This window comes from Haliotis rufescens, unplaced genomic scaffold (genome assembly GCF_023055435.1).
Source record: "Haliotis rufescens isolate VD_foot unplaced genomic scaffold, xgHalRufe1.0.p SCAF_10, whole genome shotgun sequence".
Classification (NCBI taxonomy): domain Eukaryota; kingdom Metazoa; phylum Mollusca; class Gastropoda; order Lepetellida; family Haliotidae; genus Haliotis; species Haliotis rufescens.
This window is the reverse complement of record NW_025963780.1, coordinates 2843328-2869030: the sequence shown is the minus strand read 5'-3', so window position 1 is coordinate 2869030 and position 25703 is coordinate 2843328. Positions and strand designations below refer to the sequence as shown.

Below are 25703 nucleotides of genomic sequence, written 5' to 3'. Positions count from 1 at the left end.
CTGTGCGGTTTTCCAAATACTCATGTTAAGGTTATGTTGATAACTCTCTATCTCTCTCTCAATTTGATTTATGTGTGTGTTGTGTAACAGACAGACACGTGAAATTATACACAGTGAATTGCATTTGCTGAGAGCTTTATTGGAAAGAATTCAGTTAATGAGTTCTAATAATTGTACTAAAACATGTTAACTCATTAACCGATCAATTCTACACAGCGTTTCTCAACACATTAGTCTCCTTGGCACTGTCCTGTGTAATAATCAAGGTTTTCGATTCCAGTAACTACATCCTCATAGTTTCTTGCTCGATGCACATATTCCTCATATTCTTCAACGCGATGTTGGGTAGCTGGTCCGAAGTAGATCAGCTGAAGTTGGTTGAAAAATTATCATTAATAACAGATAGCAAACATTGTCATTACAGAGTCAAACATATACAATATATTGCAGATATTTAAGAACACAATGCCATTTTCTCAGAGACGAGTGTTGTGTTTCACTTGAAGAACACTTGACACTTAAATTTCAACCTTGATGGTCCGTTTTGCCAAGTTTCCAATGGCATCGCCGGAAATCCCTTAAAACTTCAGCACAAAAATGTACATAACAATTACTGGATCATTTACCTCTGCGTCCAACGATACAATTCTATATTTTAGTTTTGTGTCATTAGTCTGGTGCTCCAACAGTTAATGACTTGATTACATACGAAATTAGGAGTAGCCTCACAATGCTGCTCATCTTCTCTGTTGCGTGACAATGGCTATACAGAATCAACTGTCGTGGCACAAGGCTCTTTGTAACCTTCATGTGGGTATTCTGAGATCGGTGTGAATATGACATGTAGAAATCGATGATTCTTCTTACTCATGCCTCAATATATGTACAGTAGTAGACTTGCTTTTTCAGTTGCGAAAAGACATTATACATGTACATGTACTTGTTAAAATCACACAATACCAAGCAAATGGTTGATAAAAAAACTGTTGACAGTCCAGGTGCGATCCCATAAAGAATTTCACATTTTGTTTTTGATGAGGAGACACAGCGCTGTCGTTTACTCAGAATCAGCGATCAACACCTGTGGTACTGACCTCAACCGAGAAACCAGTGAATAAAATTATGGCTTGTTCCAAACCAAACAAACGAAGGACTAGTTGAACCTAACTAGTTATGGCCTAGTGAGCTTTGTAGTGACCGGACCGCCTCTGTGGTCTAGTGGCTGAGAGTCCGCCCGGAGAGCGAAAGGTCCGGGGCTCGATCCCCGGCCGTGTCATACCAAAAGACGTTAAAAGATGGTACTTATTGTTACCCTGTCTGGCGCTCGGCTAAAACAAGGACTGGTCGACTCGGAGTTAGTATACTGTGTCTGAGTGGGGTATTCATGTTAAACTGCGGCATGGTATCTCAGTGAGCTAGCACAATAAATAGGCATCAGTACGGACTAGTACAAGCAGCCACATACACGTGCATGCACGTTGCTATATAAGTGCAATAATCTTGGACGCGACGTTAAACCCTATTTCACCTCACCTCACCTCACCTCACCTACAACTTTTTATCATCTCGAAGCTAAAGATGGGGCCCCCTTTGTTCTCTTCGTTAAGTGTGGGTAACTGGGTTACGTCGACGGAGTGCACACGAGTTACCAGCAGGGTGCACCGCGTCATACAATGCACATGTGTGTAAGGAGAATGAAGGCAGCAGTGTAGTAATAATGCATACTCTATTACTCTTGTTTGTTTCTTGTTTAATTAAAGAAGTATAGTATCTGTACCATCTAATAACACAACACTGAAGCTTCATTGCTGTATCATAATAAGACAATGAAACCTTTTGTGACTTACCTCAAGCGGGTAATCTGCCAGAGTTCTGAACACTGCCATTTGCTGGCCGAACCTGACTATGGCAGCATCTCTCTCAAGCGTCCATTTAAGCATTTCGTTGTATTCCAGTGTTGACAAGCCTGAAAAGAACACGGTTGATAAGATTATTGACTTTGTACCTGTATGACAAGAGGTATAGCTTCAACTTCCGTTTGTGTCGAGCAATATCAGGGCAGCTCCAGCCAACTTAGTGTCCCACGTATACTATGTCTATCGTAATAAGTAACTAAAATGGATCCGGTGATCAGGCTTGGTTTGTTTGTTTGTTGTAGCAATGTTGTCAGCAATATCCCAGTTAAATGACGGCTGTCTGGACCAGACAATCCAGTGATTGACATCATGAGCATCGATCTACACAATTGAGATACGATGACATACATAACCAAGTCAGGAAGATCCTGACCAACCGATCCCGTTAGTCGCCTCTTAAGACAAGCATGGTCGGCTTTTACGGCAAGCATGGGTTGCTGAAGACCTATTCTACCCCGGATCTTCAAGGCGTGGTATGTGGCTGAAATATTGCCGATGTGACGTTAAATCCAAACTCACTCTGTCACTCACTCACTCACTCACTCACTCACTCACTCAAGGCTTGGTGACTGTGTTGATCATAACGTAGTGTACCCCTGATTTACCCACCTACACCAGAAATAAAATAGCCCATTGCCACCGATATCATCTGTTTCATATTTAGAACAATGTATGAAGATTCAGAGTGACAAAAACTCTCTACAATACTTGTGACAAGAGGTATGACATCAACTTTCCATTTATCATCTTTTTCTTCATATCGAACAATATTCCAGCATCGATCACCACCCTTTGGTGTCTACATATCACAACTTTTGAGGTACAATCGAGCATGATTTTTCTTCCCCGATTTCAAAGAGCGTCATACGACTCATGCTCAGATGTTGTTTGAACCCTTCAAGGTCTCAGTAAAGCTTTTAAATCGTTTTAATTGTTTTGTCGCTTGTATTTACCTACATCGGTATCATCCCTTTACTGATTTGCATCTATATGACATACTGTAATAAACCCTTGTTTAATTAAACTGCTGTCATTGCCAAAGTTATCATACAAAGTTCTCATGCAAACAGTTAGAGAGTCGTCAATGGTTTCACTTAGAACAGTTTTCACCTCTCTCGGGATAGACCACTCTGCCCATCACAAGGCGATGATTCTCGAAAGATGTTGCCCATAAATCACTGGTCAGGTTGACACCGAGTTCCTGTGCGAAGTCACTCACGTGATAGAGGGATGTGACACGGTACTCATATCCCTTGCTTAATAGAAAATCTGTCAGCTGGGACCAACTGCATGCTTTCTCCACATCAAGAACTGGAACGTGAAACACAAAGTTCTACCCATCATTTTTTGTTTGGAAGAATTATATTCCTGCTTACATGCAAACAATATAATTCTCCTAGAAAGTCCTGCTTGGGCTAACTATCTGAGATTTTGATGTATAATACAAACCTTGTCTATTCTCCTTCAATTTAAAAACTAAGAAGTTCAATCAACTGATAATTTCTGTACGTCTAACATCTGCGGCCTGTGTTAATGATTTTTTTTATATAATGGGTAGTTATCTCGGCAGAAAATTAGCCAACGGATGAAAACGATATCCGTTGGGATCATATGCGGATAGAGATGCCACAATCAAAAGTCAGGTAGGGACTACTTTCAGCGCTTACAAACAAACATGGCGTCTCCCTTGTTATTCGGCGATCGAGTTAGAATCAACCATCGGGAATCAAGAGAAATTACTTGGATTATTGCCATCATTACTAAAAGAATAGACAAATATTCTGAAATGTTTGACTGTAACGAAACTTAGGCATTTTACAAGTTTTTGCAAATTTGGGGGAAAATTTGGGGGGAAAATTGCAGAACAATTTAGCGAGAACGCCAGCCGAGTGGGATCAGTTTCCACATCTGCGCTTGTAGACCTCTGCGGCTTGGAACCTTTTCCCCAAATTAAAACAGTTGGAGTGGCCGCAATATATCCGAACTGTTTCTTATTCGCGTTGTTGTTGTGTGAACATCTGACTGCACTTCCTAACGTTATGACAGGAGAAGCAGACTGGCAACACATGTAACGACTCATAGACTAGGGTTAGATAAGCTTCCCTTTGATAAAGGGCAGTTACTCTAGAGGACGGACTGATGGATTGCAAGGAAAGCAAATATGCAGTTACGCCACTGTTTTAGAAACAGGTTTGAGTTGGAACTGTATAGGCTGTTGTCACTGTCCCGACTGACACATCACTTACCTTCTGACGTAACATTCAAGGAAAACTTGCGATGTTCAGGTAATGTTTGTGAGAGATGGGAAGAGATTTTTCGAGCACAGAATTGAAGAATGACAATATATGACTAAGAGGTTATTTACCATCCCCAAACACACAGGCGTGATAAACTCAACATAATCTCCATCTCTCAACGTGGATGTTGTTGTCATGAATCCCAACATGATTTGGGGATCACCAGTAATGCAATCCCTTATTTTGTGCATTTTCGAAGAAGGAAATAAGAAGCATTTTATTTACCTTTGTGCAGCTTCCGGTTTCTTACAAATTCCAAGAGAAAAAACGGGATTTATGTTTAATTACTTAAAAATCAAAATTAAAAAGTAAGCATTACTATAATGACATATAATCACAGTGGGCGTGTAAAGGTATATTAACCTCTTTTTATACATATATACTGATGATTACTAAATTGTTTATATAAAACATCAACGCCAGATAACATCATCCTCCAATACCCGCTCAGATTCCACTGCGTCCAACAGGTAAAATAATAGTGAACATGTATTAATCGATCATTGAAAACCAATGAAAATCGCTAAAAGGGTAAGCATGTCCTGGTATACAGGTAAAACCCACCACCCACACAATTTTCAAAATAAAGTAAGTGGGCTTACCAAGAATAATCCGTGGATTCCCGAGCTCCTGTTCAACAAAGAAATCTATTTTGTACAAGAAAATATCTTCAATAATGTGCAAATAGCCAATTCCCTTCCACCAATTTACCCACTTGAATGTGAAACAAAAGAGACCACTGAAACCGCCTACTTTGTTTCATATTTAGATCTGTGCATGAACATTCAGAGTGACAAAAATACAATCCCCAAGACTGTATGACAAGGGGTATGACTTCAACTTTCCAAAACTCAACTTCTTATTATGTAGATTAATATTCCATCAGCTCCACCTTAGATCTACAATTTATCCAGTGTATTATGTCTCCTGGAAAAAAGGTTTCTGATTAAAATGACAACGATAAAACTAGCCAAGCAAACTATATTCCTTTGCTAATGTTATTCCACAAAAGGTAATCGTAAGAAAAATAGAGAACGTAATTACAAACAAATATAGTTGCAACTAGGTCCAGGGTGTTCATGATAATATAAGGGAGATTCTATCAGAATGCACTGGGTGATCGATGATGTGCTATGCATTATTAACAAAATTATTTCAATAATTGTACAAACCTTAAATGAAAAAAGGACATCGATGTCAGATAGATCTTTCACTGTCTCCTTAATGTGCAGTATATCCGCTGTCTCATCCCTCCCCTTCTTAGGGGGCAGGAAGATGTCCACTTGGTATAGAAGGGCGTCTCTACCATCATCAGCGTTGAGCACTGACAGGGTGAGACACGACATGGTGATGAGACCAGCGACGAACAGCAGCATTGTTGCAAGTCCTTACGTACAGGCAAAGAGGATGTTCTCTGAGGCAGGTAGTAGTGAGGCTCTGGCGCAAATGGGACCATGTGTTAGTTGAACGTGCACTGGCATGGGACTTTTAAGCAATTACTACTTAAAATGGTGATTTTTACATTGATACGGTCTTAATACATTGTTAATGTACAGAAAAATGTCAATTTAGTTTAGAAACATTCCCCGATTAGGCCACGATACGGAAATGAAAGTGGAACAATCACAAATGGTAAACGTCTTCGACCGGCACCACCTGGGGCTTTCCTCCCACATTAAACTGACAAACCGTGATAAAACTTAAATACTGTTTAAAGCAGCGTAAGGACCGCCTCCGTTGTCAAGGCGTTAGTAATGAGCGTGGTAGTCATGTTACACTGCGGCATGGTATCTCAGTGCGCAAGCACTACAAAATCTGCATTAGTCCGGACTAGTACAAGCAACCACGCATACACACACATGCATGCACGTCGCTTTATAAATGGAATAATCGTGGCTTGTTTTTCGTATTTCAAAAAACGAATAACGAACCAACTGTAAATACGATATCTTATATTTGTTATAGCAAGTCTGAATAACATTGCAGTTTAGTGTCTCTCGTACATCGAAAAGGCATTCTATTGTATTGGGACCAGTTATTCAATTGAGTCATCCGTTAGAATATTCTTTTCCCATTTCGTACAGTGTACATTTTTTGTAGTGACTTCTGAAATTAGTTAGTTGTAGAAGCATTTCGATCCATTTACAAATTTAAGTACATTTTCGATACATGGGTGTATAATTGGATTTTGCAACTTGTTCAATTCTTCTAGTTCAACATTAATTGCCTTGAAATAGTGTTTAATGGCCACGATAAGGCTGTTACATAGTAAGAAGTTCGTTTTTATCGCGAAAGATTTTGAAAAGTTGTCAAACGACAGAAATTTTCCATCTTTGTCAAGGAGGTCATTTAAGAAGCGTACCCCCTTTTGATTCCAGGTGCTATAAAAGACGGGCTGACGCCCAATACATATATTACTGTTAAACCAAATATTATCAGCCAGTAAATGATTTGCGTTGTGTTCCAGTTGAGCGTTTAAGTCCCACCAGGCAGTCAAAATATCTTTGTAGTAATTGTTAGGGGTAAGTGGTAGTAGTTTATTTCTTAAGTAGTTACAGTTATGTTCTAATATATTGCCTGCACCTACCGGTAACTTGGGAAGATTAAGATTAAATAGATAACTCCACTTGGATTTCGAAGTAAGAAAGCGTCTTATCATTGATATTTTTTTAGCCTGGATTGTTGCTTTAATGTTAGGGACATTGAACCCTCCATCCTTTTTTTCACAAATGATTTGGTTTTTCTTAATTTTGTCAGGCTTATTCTTCCAGATAAACTTAAAACAATTTCTTTGAAATGCATTAACAACATCAGTGTTTGGATTTGGTAGTCAACTGAATAAGTGATGTAGCTTAGGAACAATTAACGATTTTAAAATCGTGTTTCTGCCAAGGGGAGTAAGGTTGCGGGCTGACCAAATAGACATTAACCGTTCACATATTCTAATCTTTTCTGTATAATGTGTTACTATCATATCATGTAGGTCCTGGGTAAATGTAATTCCTAGAAGGTCAAAGTCACTTTCGTCCCAATTGAGATTAAGTTGGGGGCATAATTTCATTCTTGAGCGTTTTTTTTATCCAATCCATATGAGACGCGTTTTTTCAATGTTAACTTTTAGACCTGAAAATCTGTCAAAGACGTTTAATACATTAAACACAGCAAAGAGACATTGTTCGGAACCGTCTAAAATACATGTTGTATCGTCTGCAAACTGATTGATTAGAAATTCTACATTGTCTATTTTTACCCCTTTGATATTTTTGTTGTTTTTTATCATTATGGCAAGAATCTCTGCACAGAGAGTAAATATGTATGGAGAGAGTGGATCACCCTGACGACATCCCCTTTGTATATCAAACATAGGCGAACCATAACCATTTACAAGTACACTGGATTCTATCCCGTTATATAATGTCATGAACCACGAACGTATTGATCGTCCAAAATTGAAAAAGGCTAGTGTCTTATCTATGAAGGACCAGTCAACTGTATCAAACGCCTTTTCAAAGTCGATTAGTAGAAGTAGTCCAGGAATTTGGTGTGATTCTGTGTATTCCATAAGGTCATAAAGTAACCTCGTTATCTCGCCAATATACCTACCAGACATAAAACCTTTTTGGTCGTCGCTAATTAATATATGGAGCACAGATTTTATTCTTTTGGAGATAGCAAGTGAAGCTATTTTGTAAAAAACTGATAAAAGTGAGATAGGTCCCCAGTTTTTTAAAAACATTCTTGGTTTGTTACCTTTTGGAATGCAAGTAATAAGTCCCCTTTTTAGAGTTATGGACAATTCACCTTTATCATATGATTGATTTATAGATCGGATTAAAAATTTGTTGATATCTGACCAATTTTTTAAAAGAAATTCAGCAGTAAAACCATCGGAACCGGGGCTTTTATCATTTTTCAAACATTTCAGTGCTGCAAGTAGTTCTTCATAGTCAAGTTTGCTTTCTAGTGATGATGATGAATTTTATCCAGCTTTGGCACATTACAATCCTTCAAAAAAATTTCAAGATCAACATTACTAACATCGTTTTTCTTATGATAGAGTTTGGAATAGAATTTTCTAATTTCTTCTTGAATTTCCTGTTGATTTGTTAAAACATCGTCATACTCGTTTTGCAGACAAGAGAAAGATTTATTTATGAAATTTATAGACTCTAACGATAAGAAATATTTGGTTGGTTTTTCCCTCTTTTCGACTGCGTTTACTTTTGCCCTTACCATAAGCCCTTGCGTTTTGATCTTATTAATATATTCTAGTTTTTCATTTATCGTATCAATTTCCTTTAGTATCTTAGATTTTGGCTTCAGTGTCGTTAGTCGCATCCATGTCCTCAGTTAACATTAATCTCAGATATGAGTTCAGTTTCATCTCTTTCTCGTTGGCACTTTTTATAAGATGAATATTTAATAGTCTCGCCCCTTATCTGCAAGAGTAGAATTTCGAAAAACATCTGGTCGTCTATGGTAAACTCACTGTCAGTAGAGTCATAGTTCTTGTATTGTAAAATTGTTTCCGATATTGTTTTTTTGACAATAGCTACATAGTCTTTGTCCCTGAGAAGCGAGTTATTAAATTTCCAGAATCCTGCCCCCCTGTCTATTTCAGTTAGGGTAAATGACATTGATACTGGAGAGTGGTCCGACATAAAGCTTGGCTCTATCTGAGTAGCTGTAATAGACGGGATCATGTTATGGGACACAAGAAAGTAATCAAGTCTAGCTTGCTTCGATGGAGATGGTTGGCGCCAGGTGTATCTTTTTTCATTCGGGTCTCTCTGTCGCCAAGGGTCAACTAGGTCCATTTCATCTTTTAATTTCATTATTCTATCTCTCGCCTTTGGATTATTATTGTGTTTATAATTGAAGGTGTCAAAGTAATAATCTTGAACTACATTCCAATCTCCACAGACAATTATATGATCGCTATTTAGTGATGTTATCGCTGTTTCAAGATCGTTGTAGAAGGTAGGGTCGTCAACATTCGGACCATAAAGGTTAATGATAGCTAACTTATATTTATCGATTGTGATTTCGACGATTAAACTATTACCATCATTATCTTTTACAACATTATCAAGAGCAAAGTCTATATTTTTAGCAAATAGGATAGCAACACCTCTTGAATTACTACTATTAGGCAGCCTAATGACGTCACGGGATTCCCCGGTTCGTCATGAAGCCTATTTACAAACTGCAAATAGGCTTGAAATAAAAGCTTGAATCCTCCTTAAATATACACTCTTCTGACAGATATACATTCTCCATAAGAAATAATAGCCATACTTAACATATTTATAATGAAATCAGCATAGGCCAGCTTCTTCATACATGTCAGTAACATCCAAATGCAGACTGCCCATCCCACGTCCGCTCCCGACTGGGCTGTAATGGCGTCCGTTTGTGCTGATCGATCATTCACGTCGGCCGTACTTATTAATGCATGCGGAATTATTCTTTGTGTTAATAAATAGAATATTTGCATGAAAAAAAGGGAATATTTTTTACCGTTCTGAATCTGTAACTTTATGACCCTGTAGTTAATCATGGGTATATGTTAATAATTATTTTCCCGAAATCGTCACTGTTAAATCATAAGAAAATCTTGAGGATAACAATCTCGAAGATAAAGGCAGTTGATAAAATCCAGCGTAATAAACCGTGAATATCGCCGGTAAGAGTGATTTTTTTCCGATGTGTAAATAATAATGGATTTAACTAAAACTGTGCAATAAAATGAACCGGAAGTGACATGCCCCGTATAACTTTGCTTGGGTATATAAACGAGTGTCACCACGGGTGGCACGAGAAGAATACTCAACAGCATGTGGACGTGGCAAGAGATAGAGCTTCTTACAACTGATCTACAGATACCCTGTAAGTATTGCATTGACATTGTTGCACTTAATACTTTATTAGTTACATAAAACATTAGTTTAGATGAATAATACATATGTATTTCATGTACTGTTATGCCTTTTTCGGGATAGAACAGTTACGACATTTGGGTCCGAATTTTTTGCCGTGAGCATGTGAACTAAATTAGTTTGAATTAACACTGAGTGTGAATGTATGTTTCATGTTATTATAGAATATTAAACTGAAAAACTTCGCTTCGGTTTGAGGCTTATTTTACCTTTACCGTACCAAATTCAAAACGTTACAATAACTGCTCCCGCACATATAGTAACTATTAATAACTTTTCATGAATTCCCCCTATTAGCATTGTAACTAATATTTGTAGTATAAATTATGCAAGGAATATATTAATTTGCCACTCGTTATAAGAAAATAGAAAATACTTATTGTTTTTTGTTGCGACATATACATAAATATATCATTCTGATTTTACTTGTATTACTGTATGTGATTGCGATGTGAAATGGTATTATTACAAGATTAGGCTGAACATACATTCAGTTAGTAATATCATTATTGAAATATGCCTAAATAAATTTTGGCCCCAAGCATAATGGTTAAAAGAAACCAATAAGAAGATCAACAACATATTGCAATGAATTTATGTAAATGTGAAATATATATTGTACACTAATAATTGGCTTATGCAAGAGTGCAGTAGACGATGTTTTGTTTTTAAGGTGAATGGCATTGTTCTCATTCCATGACATATGGGCATATGCAAAAACTTATAGAATCTATAGAAAAAAACGGTAAGGTGTTAGCCCGCACACTAACATCTGTGCTGCTAACACTTAAACCAAATTGGTCTGGTGTTTTACCTCCAGTGACAAACATAAAGAGCAAGATTAAATTAAAAAAAAATCATCCCAAAGCAGTTGAATGGTTATGTGAATGTCAGATCCTGACATCATCGGCAATGCCTTTGCTGGCCAAGGCATTGCCTTTTCACATCTACAAAAATTACAGAAGATGACAAGTACAATTTTAACCAATGAAATGGCCATGGAACTGCGTTATCATGCATCCAAAGGATCCCTCACATATGAAACAGTTACACAATATGTTAATCTTTTTCGATCCGAGGGAAATGAAATATCTTCACAGCTTTGTTTATATCATCTGAATAATGTTCACAAAATTCAAACTGAAAAAATTAGAAATCATAAAACAGATATTGAGAGCTTCAAAAATCATCCTTTTGCATCATCGCCTGCCCCTTCTTTTTCAAAATGTCTTCCTTCCTCCTCGTCTTACCAGGAACTTCAGCTGAAATTAGATTTTATTTCATCAACTGCCACAGAAATTTTAGAAGATAACAGCCAGCCAAAATTGACAATATCCAATCTTGAAAACCACATTTTACAACTTGAACATAAATATTCTTCTTGTCATGATGAAATTGATTCCCTAAATACCAGGCTTCATACAGATGAGAAACAACTGAAATCGTTAAATCCCAAAAATTTACAGCGTACACTCAAAAGGAAGAATTCAACAATAACTGAGATGATTTTAGAAATAAGAAAAATTATTTCTGAAAAAAAACACTTGACAACCGCTCTGGACCAGAAAGACAAAACTATCATTTCATTGAAAAAACAACAAGAGGTGGAAATTGCTCATCTAAATAAAAAAGTAAAAAAACTCTAACACCATTGTTCGGTTAAAAATGAAAAAATCTCACTTCTTCGTTCTCAAGTTCAATCAGCAGCTGAAACCAATCAAGTCATGCAATATAAAATGAAAGAACAGGACAAAACTATTACTCAACTGATTAATGAAGTTCACAGTGCCCTAAACGAAACGTATAATCTCAACTTCATCAATGATGGCATCTATAGTGATAATTTAAGAGTAGTTATCATGCACCTTGGAGCAAACGGTGTCAGTTCACACCACATGGCTGATACAATTAAAACCGTACTGGAAGGCCTGGTCAATATTGACACCCCAAAACTAACTTGTCATGCAACTATTTGCAATATTCTTAAAGAAGCCAACCTTGTTGGAAAATTGCAAGTTGCTGAGGTATTGATGAATCATCCCAACAGCTGTTTGCATGTTGATGGCACGAGTGATCACCAGCGTCATTTCTATGGGTATCAAGTGTCCACTTCATTGCTGCCCATCATGGCCATGTGAAACTGTATGTGGTGACACAACAACCCAATTAAACCAGCTGTCAACGCTTTTGGATGATTTTTCAAAGCTTCTTTCATCAAAGAATGATGACCCAAAGCAATTATACGAAGAAATGTTTCTCAACTTTAAAAATCTCATGACAGATCAGCACATTGTCAACAAAGTTTTTAAAAAGAAATTAGAAGAAATTAGACAAACCATATTGTCAAAATCTGAAAAAAGCTGGATGTCAATGACCGATACGGAAAAAGCTCAAACTGTCACTATAAATCAATGGTTTTGTCACTTACATGTCCTTTAAGGCCTTGCCGATTCAGCATCTCTTGGAATTTCTCAATACGAAAAAATTCCGACTGATGATGGAAATCTTAACACTCTAAAAAGATCTTTTAGCCTCGACAAAAAAAATTGAAAATAGCCGTGCTGAGGAAGTCATACGATCAGTATCATCCCTCATCAACACCAAAGGCCATCCTGCTGCTGGACTCTCTGCCGACTTCAATTCCTATATGAAAAGCAACAACCTACCTAGCCATTTTAAACAATTTCAGCATAATCGTTTCAACATCACTTTCCATAATGCCGCAGCAACAATCCACCACAAACATCACCTTACGCAGTTCCTGGCCAAGATCACTCATGAAAATCTCCTCATCAAAGCTGTGAAAGAAGACCTTTCCAATGACATCCTCCTTGCTGAAGTTCATGCTCTTGCCTTTTATAATGAATATATATCCAACCCATTTTACAATCTTATTTTAAGTCAAAACACAGCACATCATATCCTTGATTTGAATCCCCATTTTGTTCAAATGCAGCAATACCTTCAGCAAATTTCAGAAAATCCATCTCTATTCTTACAACCTGATTTCATCATGTGGCAATCTTTTCAAAAACAAAATCCCTCTTTTCTTTCAGTATCCTCTTCCGAAAACAATCCCTATATAGATCTGACTTTAGAATGTCTTGGACTCATTTGTACATATGCTCTAATTGATTTTACACGTCTTGTTGCCAATCAATTGACATCAGGATGTCATGCAGATGATACTCTTAAACTCCGAACAGAGTCATCATCTGTACCAAAATCAAACAGTATTGGAGAAAGCCAATTTGCTCTTCTCAAACATCTCCGACGTTTTAAGCCAAATGCCAGCACTTCCCACCTGGAAGCCAACATCCTCTGGGCATACAACAAACCATACGCTTGGCTGCAGTCTCTGTCTCCGGAAGATCGTCACCTCAAGCTGGAGCAAGCCCGCCTGCAAATGAAGGATTTTCGACTCGTGTGGCAGCAACGTCGTGAGAACCTTCATAAGCAGAGGTTGCAACGTCTTCAGGAAAAGAAACGGGCAGAGACCAATCGAGAACACCGTAATGCAGTCAAGCGTTTGGAAGCGACGCAGTCTGTGGCCACTCAAGGAGGCCATTGCAGTACCCCAGAGGATGTTGATCATGCTGTCATTGGCAAGAATGAAAAGGAGCAAGTAGCCTTTCTCTCAACACAAATAATTTTCTACCGTGATGTCGTCAAGCCCAAAGGAGTTCCACGAAAAACTTACTTCCTCTCTGAAAAAAAGGTTCATTTTGATTCAGCTGCTCTGAAAAAGAAGCTAAAACACATTTTACAAGTCCATTCTGAAAATGTCAATTCTGTTCCATCATCATCGTCTACTGTTGTGTCACCACATACACTTCAAAAGAAAATGAATGTTACCAAGCGGTCCATTATGAGCACCTATGACAAATTTAATAATTGTCAAGGTGCTAACAAAAGAATAAAATTAATTTCTGAAATGCCCATCCCTGTTGGCAAAAACATACGCCACAGATTTCAGTCAAGTACAGGGAAAAGCTACAGGTGGTACAGCGGTACTGTACTCCAGGCCAGTGCTCCAGGTGCAATGCCATCCTATGCAGATGATGATGAGTCTGATGCAAGGAATTACATGCTCTTTGACATTAAATACGATGGATATGAAGACATCAGCTCCATTCGTATAGAAAAGGACTTGCACCAGGGAGATGTGGTATTTGATTCTTAATAGGTAACCCTGGAATAACATTAAAATTGCACCTCCTGCCATCATCCTGTTGTGTGGTGTTGGATTACACAAAGCATATTGTTGGCAATGGTACTTTCCTTTCTCAATTCTCCTCTTGCCCAAACCCAATTCTCCTCATCGCCCAAACCCAATTCTCCTCATCAACAAAACAACTCTCCAATCTAATGTAAAATATTTGGTGAATGATATGCAATTATTACTTTGCACATTTTCGGAGAAGCACATTAATTACCTCATTGGACATGTTCAATTTACCACCGGTTATGTTGGCCGAGGTGATTTATACTGCACACACATTGAATATGAATGTTTGGTTATCCTTTAACGTACCAACACACTAGCACTTCCCTTGTTCCATCATGATCATCATTGTGAACATTTAGGCATTGTAAATTCTATGTTATTATACATGTCATATGCCATACACAATGCCAGAATAGGTGTACAACTAAAGTCATGTTATTTTTCACACGTGTAAGTATATTAATGTGAATAGCCTTAATGATTATTGTATGCAAGTGATTGGTTTTATTAATCATGCCATAATAATATCATCATTTACGTTCATGCAGTCCTAACAAACACAAATTTCTTTATATTTCAGATATCATCATATTGCTGTCACAAACTAGTTCTTAAAAGGTGAGTGCAATTAAATATTTTTGTAGATATTCCATAAACTTATGAAATAATAATAGCGTTTATGAAGTTAATATAACAGCATACTGGAAGGTTAATAGTCTGTGTTTTTGTTCCAGATCCTGTGCCTTCACATTTTATTAGAAAAGATTAAGGTAACTACCATTATAAGAGGATTAGTGTAAAATTATCTCTTTTAATTGATTAGAATTTTTTTTTATAAATTTCTCTTAATAAACCATGAGTTTTTTCCCAAGTGATTCCACTGACATCATCAGATATCTTGGCTCCAATCCAATCCGGCCGCCCCCGCAGGAATGGTGTCACCACTTTCCGTTCTTGCTGTCGGACAGCAAGGGTTTTCCGGTTGGAGAGGGTCCAGGATCCTGATGGTGTTCCAGTGGAATACCTGTGTAAGGCTGGTGGCAGGACAGAGGCATTGTTTCAGCTTCTTAAAAGGGAGCTACCACAGCTCATACACAAGCATGGAAAGAATGCCGCTATATATGTATGGAGTGGTACTTGTGATATCACAAAAAAGATTGGACGTACCCAAATGATTGGTATACGCACTCCAGGCTCCTCAGTTCCTCGTGAAGTAATAAGTACTTTCCAGGACATGAGGAGATATGCCTTTAGCCAGGGCTGCCACATAAAATTTATTGGTGTACCATACTATTCTGTCATGGAGTACAATTGGTACAAAGGATGTTCCATGCCAGGGGGGGATTAAAATGATAAGCTGCTCTTATTTTTATTTCAACCTAATTGTCAATTACCACTTTCCTGGTGCCATATTATAGTTGTATTTATATGCTGGACTCCTGTGATATGGGTGTTCAAAGCGAACCCCGACCACTATATCATTAGGCCTATTGAATACCCTGAAACTTGCTCATCTTCAATATGTGAACACTTCTCTGGATTCTCAATATGTGTGGAACTCCTTTGGACTGATGTGATAAGGGTGTTCAAAGCGAACCCCGATCACTATATCATTTGCCTCTTCTGTATCCTGAAACTTGATCATCTTCAACTTGTCAACCTTTCTCTGTATAATACTGCTTTGGACTTATGTGATAAGGGTGTTCAAAGCGAACCCCGATCACTATGATCTTGCTCATATTTTAACCTGGATCTTGCTCATCTTCACCAATTTTAATGTGTATATATATATGTATAATGTGCAATACTGCTTTGGACTCCTGTGATAAGGGTGTTCAAAGCGAACCCTGATCACTATATCATCTTGTTCATATTTTAACCTGGATCTTGCTCATCTTCACCAATTTTAATGTGTATATATATGTATAATGTGCAATACTGCTTTGGACTCCTGTGATAAGGGTGTTCAAAGCGAACCCCGATCACTATATCATCTTGCTCATATTTTAAACTGGATCTTGCTCATCTTCACCAATTTTAATGTGTATATATATGTTTAATGTGCCACACTGCTTTGGACTCCTGTGATAAGGGTGTTCAAAGCGAACCCCGATCACTATATCATTATATCTTTATCACCTCGATCTAGTTCATCTTTAACCTCATTGTAAATAGAATGTATATTAGGAATGTTTGTCACTGGAGTTATATGGAGTCACTGGATGTGTATATAATTTTATCCAGAAGGATAAATACTTACTTCCTTTCATGCAAAGTGTAATAATTGTCACCAATGATATTATTACACAAAAACAATGTGCAGTGAAAGGTATCAACTGCACAGATATTTTCAAGTTACGTCTTTGGTATATGGGTCTTCAATTTAACAGCATGAGTATTTACTTGTAAATAACAACTTAAATACAGAGACGATTGAAATAGTGTAGTATGAAAATTTATTCACAATAAATGTGTTCATGATGAATGTTTGAGAAGAGACGAATATGCATTTACCAATGCATAAACAATGAGACATAAAGAAGCAAATATGATATGTATGTGGTACTTGTTTTATTTGAAAGAACTATATCTTCACCCCAAATAGTTAACTTGGGATGGGATGATACAGCAAGTGTGCAATCCGATACGTATCATGATACCTTGCTCACGATACGATACATGTATCTATACTTGCATGTGCACTTTTCTGTGGTGCTGGAGCCATGTTTGTCATAGACAGGGTGATTAAATAACTTATAATTTACAGTTGCCAGTATCAAAGATGGTGCAATGGATGAAAAGAAATAAGTTTTCACTACTTATTTTAGCTAGAAATGAGTGTTTTGTGTAACATTTATTTAAAACATTTAAGTTAAGAATCGATACTTTTAACTTTGTATGCGATTGTGATTGTTACTCGTATAGAGAATTAAAAAATCGCGATTAACCAATGCATCGGTGTATCGTCCCACTACTATCATGACTATAGTTAACTAGTCTGTTAATCCATGCCTAGGCTAATTGTTTCCTCCACAACTGCAGTATGCTGCACAACCTTCTAGTCTGAAAAGACCTGCAGACTAGTTACATATGACCAATGATAAATGTGACAGCCTTGCTGACTCCCATACAACATTAATAAGTAAAATGAAATAGCCATTTCTGCATGAATTGGGATTAATTTTCAGTGGTTAAAATGAGGTACTGTCGAATAGATCGAACAAATGAACAAACACAACCATGTGAGAGGCTTGTGCCAAAACCCACCAACATGACCTCCACATGCAACATTACTTGTTGTCATTGGAAAACGTTGGGATATCTTTTGCATGCCGTCTCCATTCTACAGCTGCTGAACAGAGGGAAAATGCCACGACTGACTGAAGACGAACACAACAAGGCCATCGGTTAACTGCCAACAGGAGAATCATCTTCAGCTGTGGCCAGTTTGATGCTATGTGGACAAATCACCATTACAAGACTGTGCAGCCATTATCACACACACAGGACAAGAGACCTTCCCACATGCTGTTGACCATGTATCACACACAGGACAGATTGATGTGTTGACATCACTTACATGACAGAAGCTACACTGCAGCATTAGAAACTGCCACCTATCCTGTAGTCTTTGGCAAACTGCCCAATAGTTAAGGTTTAAGGACTAGCCTCAATTTGACATTTTTAAGGCTTATGCTCTATGTTATAATCATACGGACTCATGTACAAAACCTGTTATCTTCTATCGCTGCACAGCCACCACTACGAAAATACCAGGATGTCAGCCCAGACAGTGAGGAACCGTGTACACGCTGAAGGTATTCTTGCTACACAAGTTTGAGGTGACATATAGACGGATCTGCATCGTCTGCCGCAACATCAAATGCCACAACTGTGATGGGGAAAAGTTCTTATTCTTCGTTGTGCGGATGTTACACATCATGTTTACAGGCGTCAGGGGGAACGTTCTGAACTAAATTGCATACAAGTTCACATATTTGGAGGTGCTTGTGTAATGTGGACAGCCATCTCCTACACGGGTAGAACAGACTTTGTGGAAGTTTGTGGTAATTTAAGAGCACAACTTTACATAGATGGATGACATTGTTCGGCCACACATACTTCACATTATGCAACAAGGGGACCAACAAGACAACGACCTCACATGGCAAGACAGACAACAGCCTTTTTTCAGGAATCACATCAGGTCCAGCCATGGCCCTCCAGGTTTTCAGATTTAAACCCAATGAAACATTTATTGGAAGGCAAATGGCTCAATGACCAGAACCAGAGACCTCAGTTGGCAGAACCACTGCAGGAACAATGGGTGAACATTCCGCAGGCCACATTTCAATATGATTGCTTCCATGGGACACAATACCAGTCAATTTTTGGACTTGTTAGGAAGCATGTAAAACATATTGAGGACAGATGACCTTCACCTTTAATATATACTGTCGGAACCTTCGTCAATGACAATGTGTGCCAATTTTTAACAATAGATTCACATCTGTTTATCATTTATAAAATGTAAAATCAATGTGCGGTTTTTTTTCTTCTACGTTATCTTGGTTTGTTAAACGAATAAGTACGATCAAGATATATATGATATACAGGCATAAAGGAAGGAATAAACTGTACAGGAAACGGCGTTAGAAACTAGCACTTTTAGTCCACTTGTACTCATCTATAGCAAAACCATTAAAAAAGGTCACATTTCTACGAGTGCTTTTTATGTCGTCATTATTGGGCAGTTTGCCTTCGACCACAGGACCAGTGCCAATTTCTAACGCTGAAACAAGTATCACTAAATAATGTCGATGGTAACAGGTTCTTGTATATTCTTTTGACTTTCAAACGACTCTGAAACACACCAAACAATTTTTACTCTGGGATAAATATGAAAACCATTTGTGAATATACACCTTAACATTTGCACCTTTTGTTTAGGTTTAAAGATTGCACTTTTTGGTAACTGTTTTGGTGAGAGGATGCACTAATTCATGGACCATGGGAACTTCAATCTATCATTTTTGTACACAAACATTTATACTATGTTACATTCTATATGGGATGTGAAGTCCTACATTAGGTGAATAATTTACCAAACAATATATTCATATTCATTCATTTGAGGTGCATGAGTAATCACCTGCTATAACATAAGTTGTCAAGAAAGTAAGGGGCTATAACTCTAAATACTATTCTTCTGAGGTCACTGTGTAATGATAAACTGGTCATTCATTATTAGTTGTAAAGAAATATCATGTTTGTGTGAAGCAGACGCCCCTGAGCTCCATACAGTGATGGACCATGGACTTGTTTGTACAGAGTTTGGTGTTTTTAGTGTTCTTTAAATAATACTTTATGTGTATTCATAATGATTCTGAGTGTGTATAGAGGTGCAAACATATTAAATGAAAGTAAAGCTTCCATTATTTCCATACTTAAATATGTTTTTGTCTTTTTTTCAGGTGAGTGAAAATGCCCACAACAAGAGACCAAGACAAGAGTTACCCCCCTTTCATTCAAGTTAACAGTTAATTCTCAACACTTTCAAGGTCATTTTCGTGTAATGCGTGTACATGTATATATGTTTTGATATTTATTTTCAATAAAATCTCTTTTTTAATCGTATATCTATAAGTGACTCTGTTATTATTCACCAGGATGCGAGTTAACGCAAATGACTAGGATGCCCACTACTATAGGAACTGTAGAAGCAGTGTTTACAGCCCCAGTCTTCCGTTACTAACTTTTCCATATCTTCAGTAAAATGAACATCTTGTAAGCAGTATATAGATGAGCGCTTCTTTTTCAAGAATCTAAACATTTCCCTCCTTTCTTTCCTATTATTCAAACCTCTACAATTTATTTATACTATGAATGAATGAGAATATCCCGTAGGTACAGTATAGTTAGGGAACATGGATGGATATGAGCGAGAGTGGGAGTTGAGTGTAACATTGTCCAAAAGCATACATACAGCTATATCTATAGCACATGAAAAACTCAGAAGCGTATAACAAAAAGTTGATAAAGATGAAAAATGATTGGTAACTGAGCGTTGGGTATTCATGAAGTCAAGGCTCCACGGATGATAACAGTTATCATAGTTCACGTCGACAGATTAAATATAGTAGCTGTTTCATACTCACACATTTGCATTGTGTCTATGTAATTAATCCAAAAAGGTCCAGAGAATCCATAAAGAAAGTGGGTGACACAGAAAACACAACACAGGACAACAGCGTACCACAGAACAGCACAACAACAGCTCCGTGGTACTGTGGCCACATGGCTCATCTCTCACTTTGCGCGGGAAGCACGTGCAGTTTGTGTGCCTAGTAATGCGCTTGTCTTATAACTGGTTATTGTTCAGTTGTTTTGTCGTATTAAGTATATAAGTCTATTTATTTCATAATGAAAATGAGAGGAAAAACAAATGCTAGCATAACAAAAACACAACAGTTGCACAAACCGAAATGAAAGCCAATTGGCGGGAAAACAAAAACGTTTCGTCACACACGTTATCCGAGGACGGTGTATTAACTAGTTGTTGGAAACCATAGTCTGAATAATCAAAACAACGACATATGAAATCGATGGAGTTTTTACTCGTATTTCGCCAGGAAGATGATGGAATGTTTGGATCGCGAGTTTCCAGGATTACCTCGGTACCGACGATTCGCACCCTTGTCCATAATTTCTCCTGCTCACGGATAGTCGCAGCTTGGCGTCCGAGAATTGCCCTTCTTTTTTTTCATGAGAGCAAGTAGGTCAGTTTGTATACTGCCCGTTGTACCTTTCAGGAGATTACGTGCTCCGTAAAATGCGTCTCGGTCTACCATAAGGATAAATGTGGCAATTATTGACGGTGGCGCTGCATGTTTGTTCTTCCTTTGGTATTCAAACTTAGGAAGCCTGTGTACAGTTTTAAAATACATATTGTCCACATGGTCCTCGCTAAACTGGAGGGTCTCGACAAAGAAGTTCCTAAGAACTCGTTCTGTATTTTCTTGGGGCTTTTCTGGAATACCATAGAACAGTAAATTAGTTTTGTGGTCATGAATATCCTTCAATATTACCTGCTTTTTCAATTCGGCTTTTGACTTTTTCACTCCTGCCAGTTCCTTCCGTAGCGAGATTAACTCCTCGTCGTGCTTTGACACCACGTGGTCGACGACCTCGACGTTTTTCCTTAATTCACATAACTCAGTTTTGAATGAGTCAATTGACGTCTGAAGCTCTGTCTGACAGTTTTTGATTAACGCTACTAATCTTTTCTCGGCGTTCTTGATAAGTTCTTCCGTACTTGCCGAAGCACGTGTAGATCTGGTTGATTCGGACATTTCAAAATAGTCAAAATAAAAGCAGCAGAGACAGCAACAAGTTATATATGAGTGCAGCTTACGTTGTTTAGCGTCGCTGTGTATAATTATAGCCTTTGCAGACGTGTTTCAACAGTTGGGCAACAAAATCATCCGTTGAAGTGGAAAGCGCCTCAACCACGCGTCCGACCCGTATTCATGGCTCCAATACAAAATACTTCATCATATACTTTCGACTAATGTTTTCTTGTGTAAATTAGGTTATGTTGACAGTCGAAATTGCAGTTTTTGTTCAGTTGATATCGAGACCCCAATCCATCTTTTTTGGTCCTGTAATATGGTTCAGCAAATCTGGCGTCAACTTGAAGTTTGGCTACTTCAAAAGGCTAACATCCAAATCGAAATTACAAAGAAACATGTGATGATTGGCTTTCCAGAAAAGCGCAATGACCCTCTAAATATCATCTTTTTGGTCTTAATAAAAGACCTTATATTTAAAAGTATGTTAAATAAGAGACTCCCGTCATTTCAAGTCTTTCAGAACGAAATAAGAAACTACTACAACCTTACTAAATGTGCAGCGATTATTGAGTGTGACATTGGCCTATTCTATAAATTTTGGTCAACATGCCATCATCTATTTAGATGATTATTTAGCTATGTACTGGAATGTAACATTTTATCAAATAAATGTAAAATGATTGAAAAAAGAAAAAATTATCAAAAAAAGAAAAAAAGTCTGGATAAGCGCGGCCGGTGCTGGTTTGCTTTTCGTTATTTAAAAGTACTGAATAACTAAACAGCTTTGGGATGATGTAAGACGAACCTGCTGTCATATATTAAATGAATTTCAATGTTTTTAATTAACCACATTACTGTAGTAACGAACCCGCTGCTAACTTCAGGCCCCTGTCATAATCGCGCAATGGAGATTTCTTACGATTATGGATTTGTTGTTTTTGTTTTTTATTGAGAAAGACAGCCAACTTTTTTGTCATTACATCCATGTGGCATTGCTGAACACATCATTCGATTTCAATATATTCCTGTGAGGTCGACCGCAATTAAGGTTATTAGAATGATGATACATTTCTTCTAATATCCTAACTTTCATGCAAAGAATGGGGCGCACTTCAGAATGGGGAACACTTCTGTTGGTGCCCAATCTATACTGGCTGAATCCTTCCATTCAATGGCACAGGAGAAGTTCAGGAAATTTTCGTGACACAATACGTAATACTGCATTAGAAATCAGAAAAACCTTTCTCCACCTACTGAACAAGTTTACTAATGTTGTCAGAGAATTGTTTAAATAGAAGTTGCATCCGTGGTTATAATAGGTAGAATTCATGCTATCCTGACCACCCTGGAATCAGAACCGAATATTACAGCAGTCCCGTCTGTAGCATTGTTGGGGTATTTTGTCCCGAACAGTTCTGTTTTGTCTGTTTAACATTTTAGTAAAATGCAACCAAGCTGGTGATATGTCACTTATGATATAGTTGGAACCATACAATGGACTTTGGTGTTAGCAGAGATGTCTTATGATTATGGACAGGGTTGTATCGCTTTTATGTTATTTGGGTAAAAAACGACGCAATGTTCTCGAAAGATAAGCATTTGGTGATGAATTGATCATATATTTATAACCTACTATAAGATATGTATCATCACTCACGACTGCCTCAACAATAGCGACTATCCAGACTATCTCAAAGATCTTATATCCCTGTACTCTCCAGAGCGTGCTCTCCGATCCTCTGGTGGAACTCTACTGTATCAGCCTCTGTCTACTTCGGCTATGTCTGACCGTGCCTTCTCCTTTTGCAGTCCACAGTTATGGAACTCTTTGCCTTTGAATCTGAGAAACTCTGCTTCTAAGGAAACGTTTAAGTCTCTCCCCAAAACCCACTTCTTCACTTCAGCTTTTCAATAGATCTCCTGATTGTTGGCATATGTACATAGACATTACTTTTTAACTTTGTCACAGCGCTAGTGAGCAACTATCGATGGATATTAGGCGCTTTACAAATCAATTATTATTATTATTATTATTATTATATTTATAACCAAGGTTTTCTACATTTTGTCTTACAATATCTTACGGAAAGGTTCCAACAGGACCGATACAGCAATTTATCACCCACGTGGTGGAGATACAGGTGGTAAGATACTTAATCCGGACGTCACACGTGTGTCGTTCAAGTTTGACCTCGTTTTATTCGGTTTGATTGGATAACCATGACCTCTCTCACACCGGAACTACGTTTTCATTTCTTAAAAAATCACGAGACGTCTTTGACTTGTACAACTGAAAGGCAGACCTGAAGGAATCTCATGAAAGCGAGAGACATTTGCACACTCTTTATTACACCAGGGGGCACGGGTGGCCCAGTCATCTAAGGCGCCGTGATTCGCTGTGCAGAGTTGCGTCCCTTGGGCACGCCAGAAACCAATGGTTGAGTGTTCGAATCCAGGTTCGCCCCTATTATGTTTCTAGGTTTGTCAGCACCATAACCGTGCTCGCGGGTTTCACCGAGGTGGTAAACGTCTGAGACCTGCATCACTACGAGTTTTCCTCCCACATTAAGCTGACACGCCGTGATATGACTTGATATACTGTTAAAAGCGGTGTTAAACCCAACTCACTCACTCACTTTATTACACCAGGCAAGATCGTCACACGAATCAAATTCGCTTTGCATTCCATATTTGTTATGCATAGAGCTACTACAGACATTATATAATCGAGATATATCCATATACAAAGTAAGACTACCGATAGATCCCAACCTTTTTGCGACTTTCAATTTGTTTTAAGGTTAAGCGTGTTGACTTTGGTTGGATGTTCCGGTTGTACAATCAGTGTCCCCTTTCGAAGTGTATTTTGTGACGTTGCATCCGAAGGTGGTTGTTGATGGATGAACATACACGACTGCACGACCAGGTCACTCAAAGTGAACAGTTCCGATACAAATCATCCGGAAGTGTGCCTGACTTCTGTTTTTGTGGCCCAAAACATCTCAAATGTGACCATTAACATTCGAATTCCCTATCTAGCGTAAAACGCTGTGAGTAGATCACGGTTGTCTTCGTTGGAAGCTGTCATTGACATGCAAGAAGACTTGCGTTTGTTGATGTTAATGTCTTCAGTATTGAGTCATACAGTTTACATGAATGTCTTTGACGAGCACTCTGATTTCCCTCTTCAAAATTGGTACGGACAGGATGTAAATTCAGCTGATAGATGGAGGAAACCGAACCATTTTGATTGCACAGTCGGGAACTCGGCGGTGCGCGTTACCGACTGTTTGTCCGATATTCAAAGCGATGCGCTATTTGACGTTTTAAATGTTCTTGTGGACTTCCTGAGCACAAATAACAAAGCTCTTGAATAACCATAATCAAATAAGGATCTTGACCGTCGGTGCTGTTATGTTTGCAAACACAACAGCAAGAGTACGTTGTTACTGCGTATGTATAGAAATGTCAACATACGTAGGCATATATCAATATTCATGCGCAACCAGATTTTGCAACAGGTTTCAGTGTGGACTGTTAGCGAACGAAAGTTGTTATGTATTTACACTTAAATATATATGTAATGTGGACAATAAATAAAATACCACACTCATTCTCGTTAGATACCATTTTTACGAAACTCGGAAAAACCTACGCTTTCGCTGGGTCAGATACCATAGAAAGTCAACTCGTGTCGTAAAAATGGTAGTATCTAACGAGAATGAGTCTAGTATTCTCTATTTATCTACCGATTCCAAAACTAAATACAATGCTCATTTGAATTAAAAAGCAATTTGTAAAGTGCGAAGGTATTCCTTCTAAATATTTTAATGTAATATAACCTGCCAACGATTAGGTATTAATGAAAAGGGTAAGCTTGTCCTGCCCTACCAGTGGCAAACCTGACTTCGATTCAGTTCTTACAATTTTGCCATAAGATAAGATGGTCACTTTACTGCGGAGTCATTTGG

General features: G+C 38.0%; 1 protein-coding gene across 2 annotated transcripts in view; it reads right to left on the bottom strand.

Moving 5' to 3' along the window:
• Positions 1-25703, bottom strand: part of LOC124145435 — a 51378-nt gene that overhangs the window by 25385 nt on the left and 290 nt on the right. The window contains exons 2-6 of one of the 2 annotated variants that reach the window (XM_046515198.2): positions 5386-5650; positions 4816-4843; positions 3027-3227; positions 1848-1966; positions 119-368 (exon numbers count right to left, since the gene is read on the bottom strand). In XM_046515198.2, the coding sequence (XP_046371154.2) occupies positions 231-368; positions 1848-1966; positions 3027-3227; positions 4816-4843; positions 5386-5589 (690 nt within the window). In that variant the 5' untranslated portion in view covers positions 5590-5650 and the 3' untranslated portion in view covers positions 119-230. Of the gene's footprint in view, positions 1-118; positions 369-1847; positions 1967-3026; positions 3228-4815; positions 4844-5385; positions 5651-25703 lie in introns of those variants that run through there. The other variant, XM_048386440.1, reaches the window with a different exon arrangement.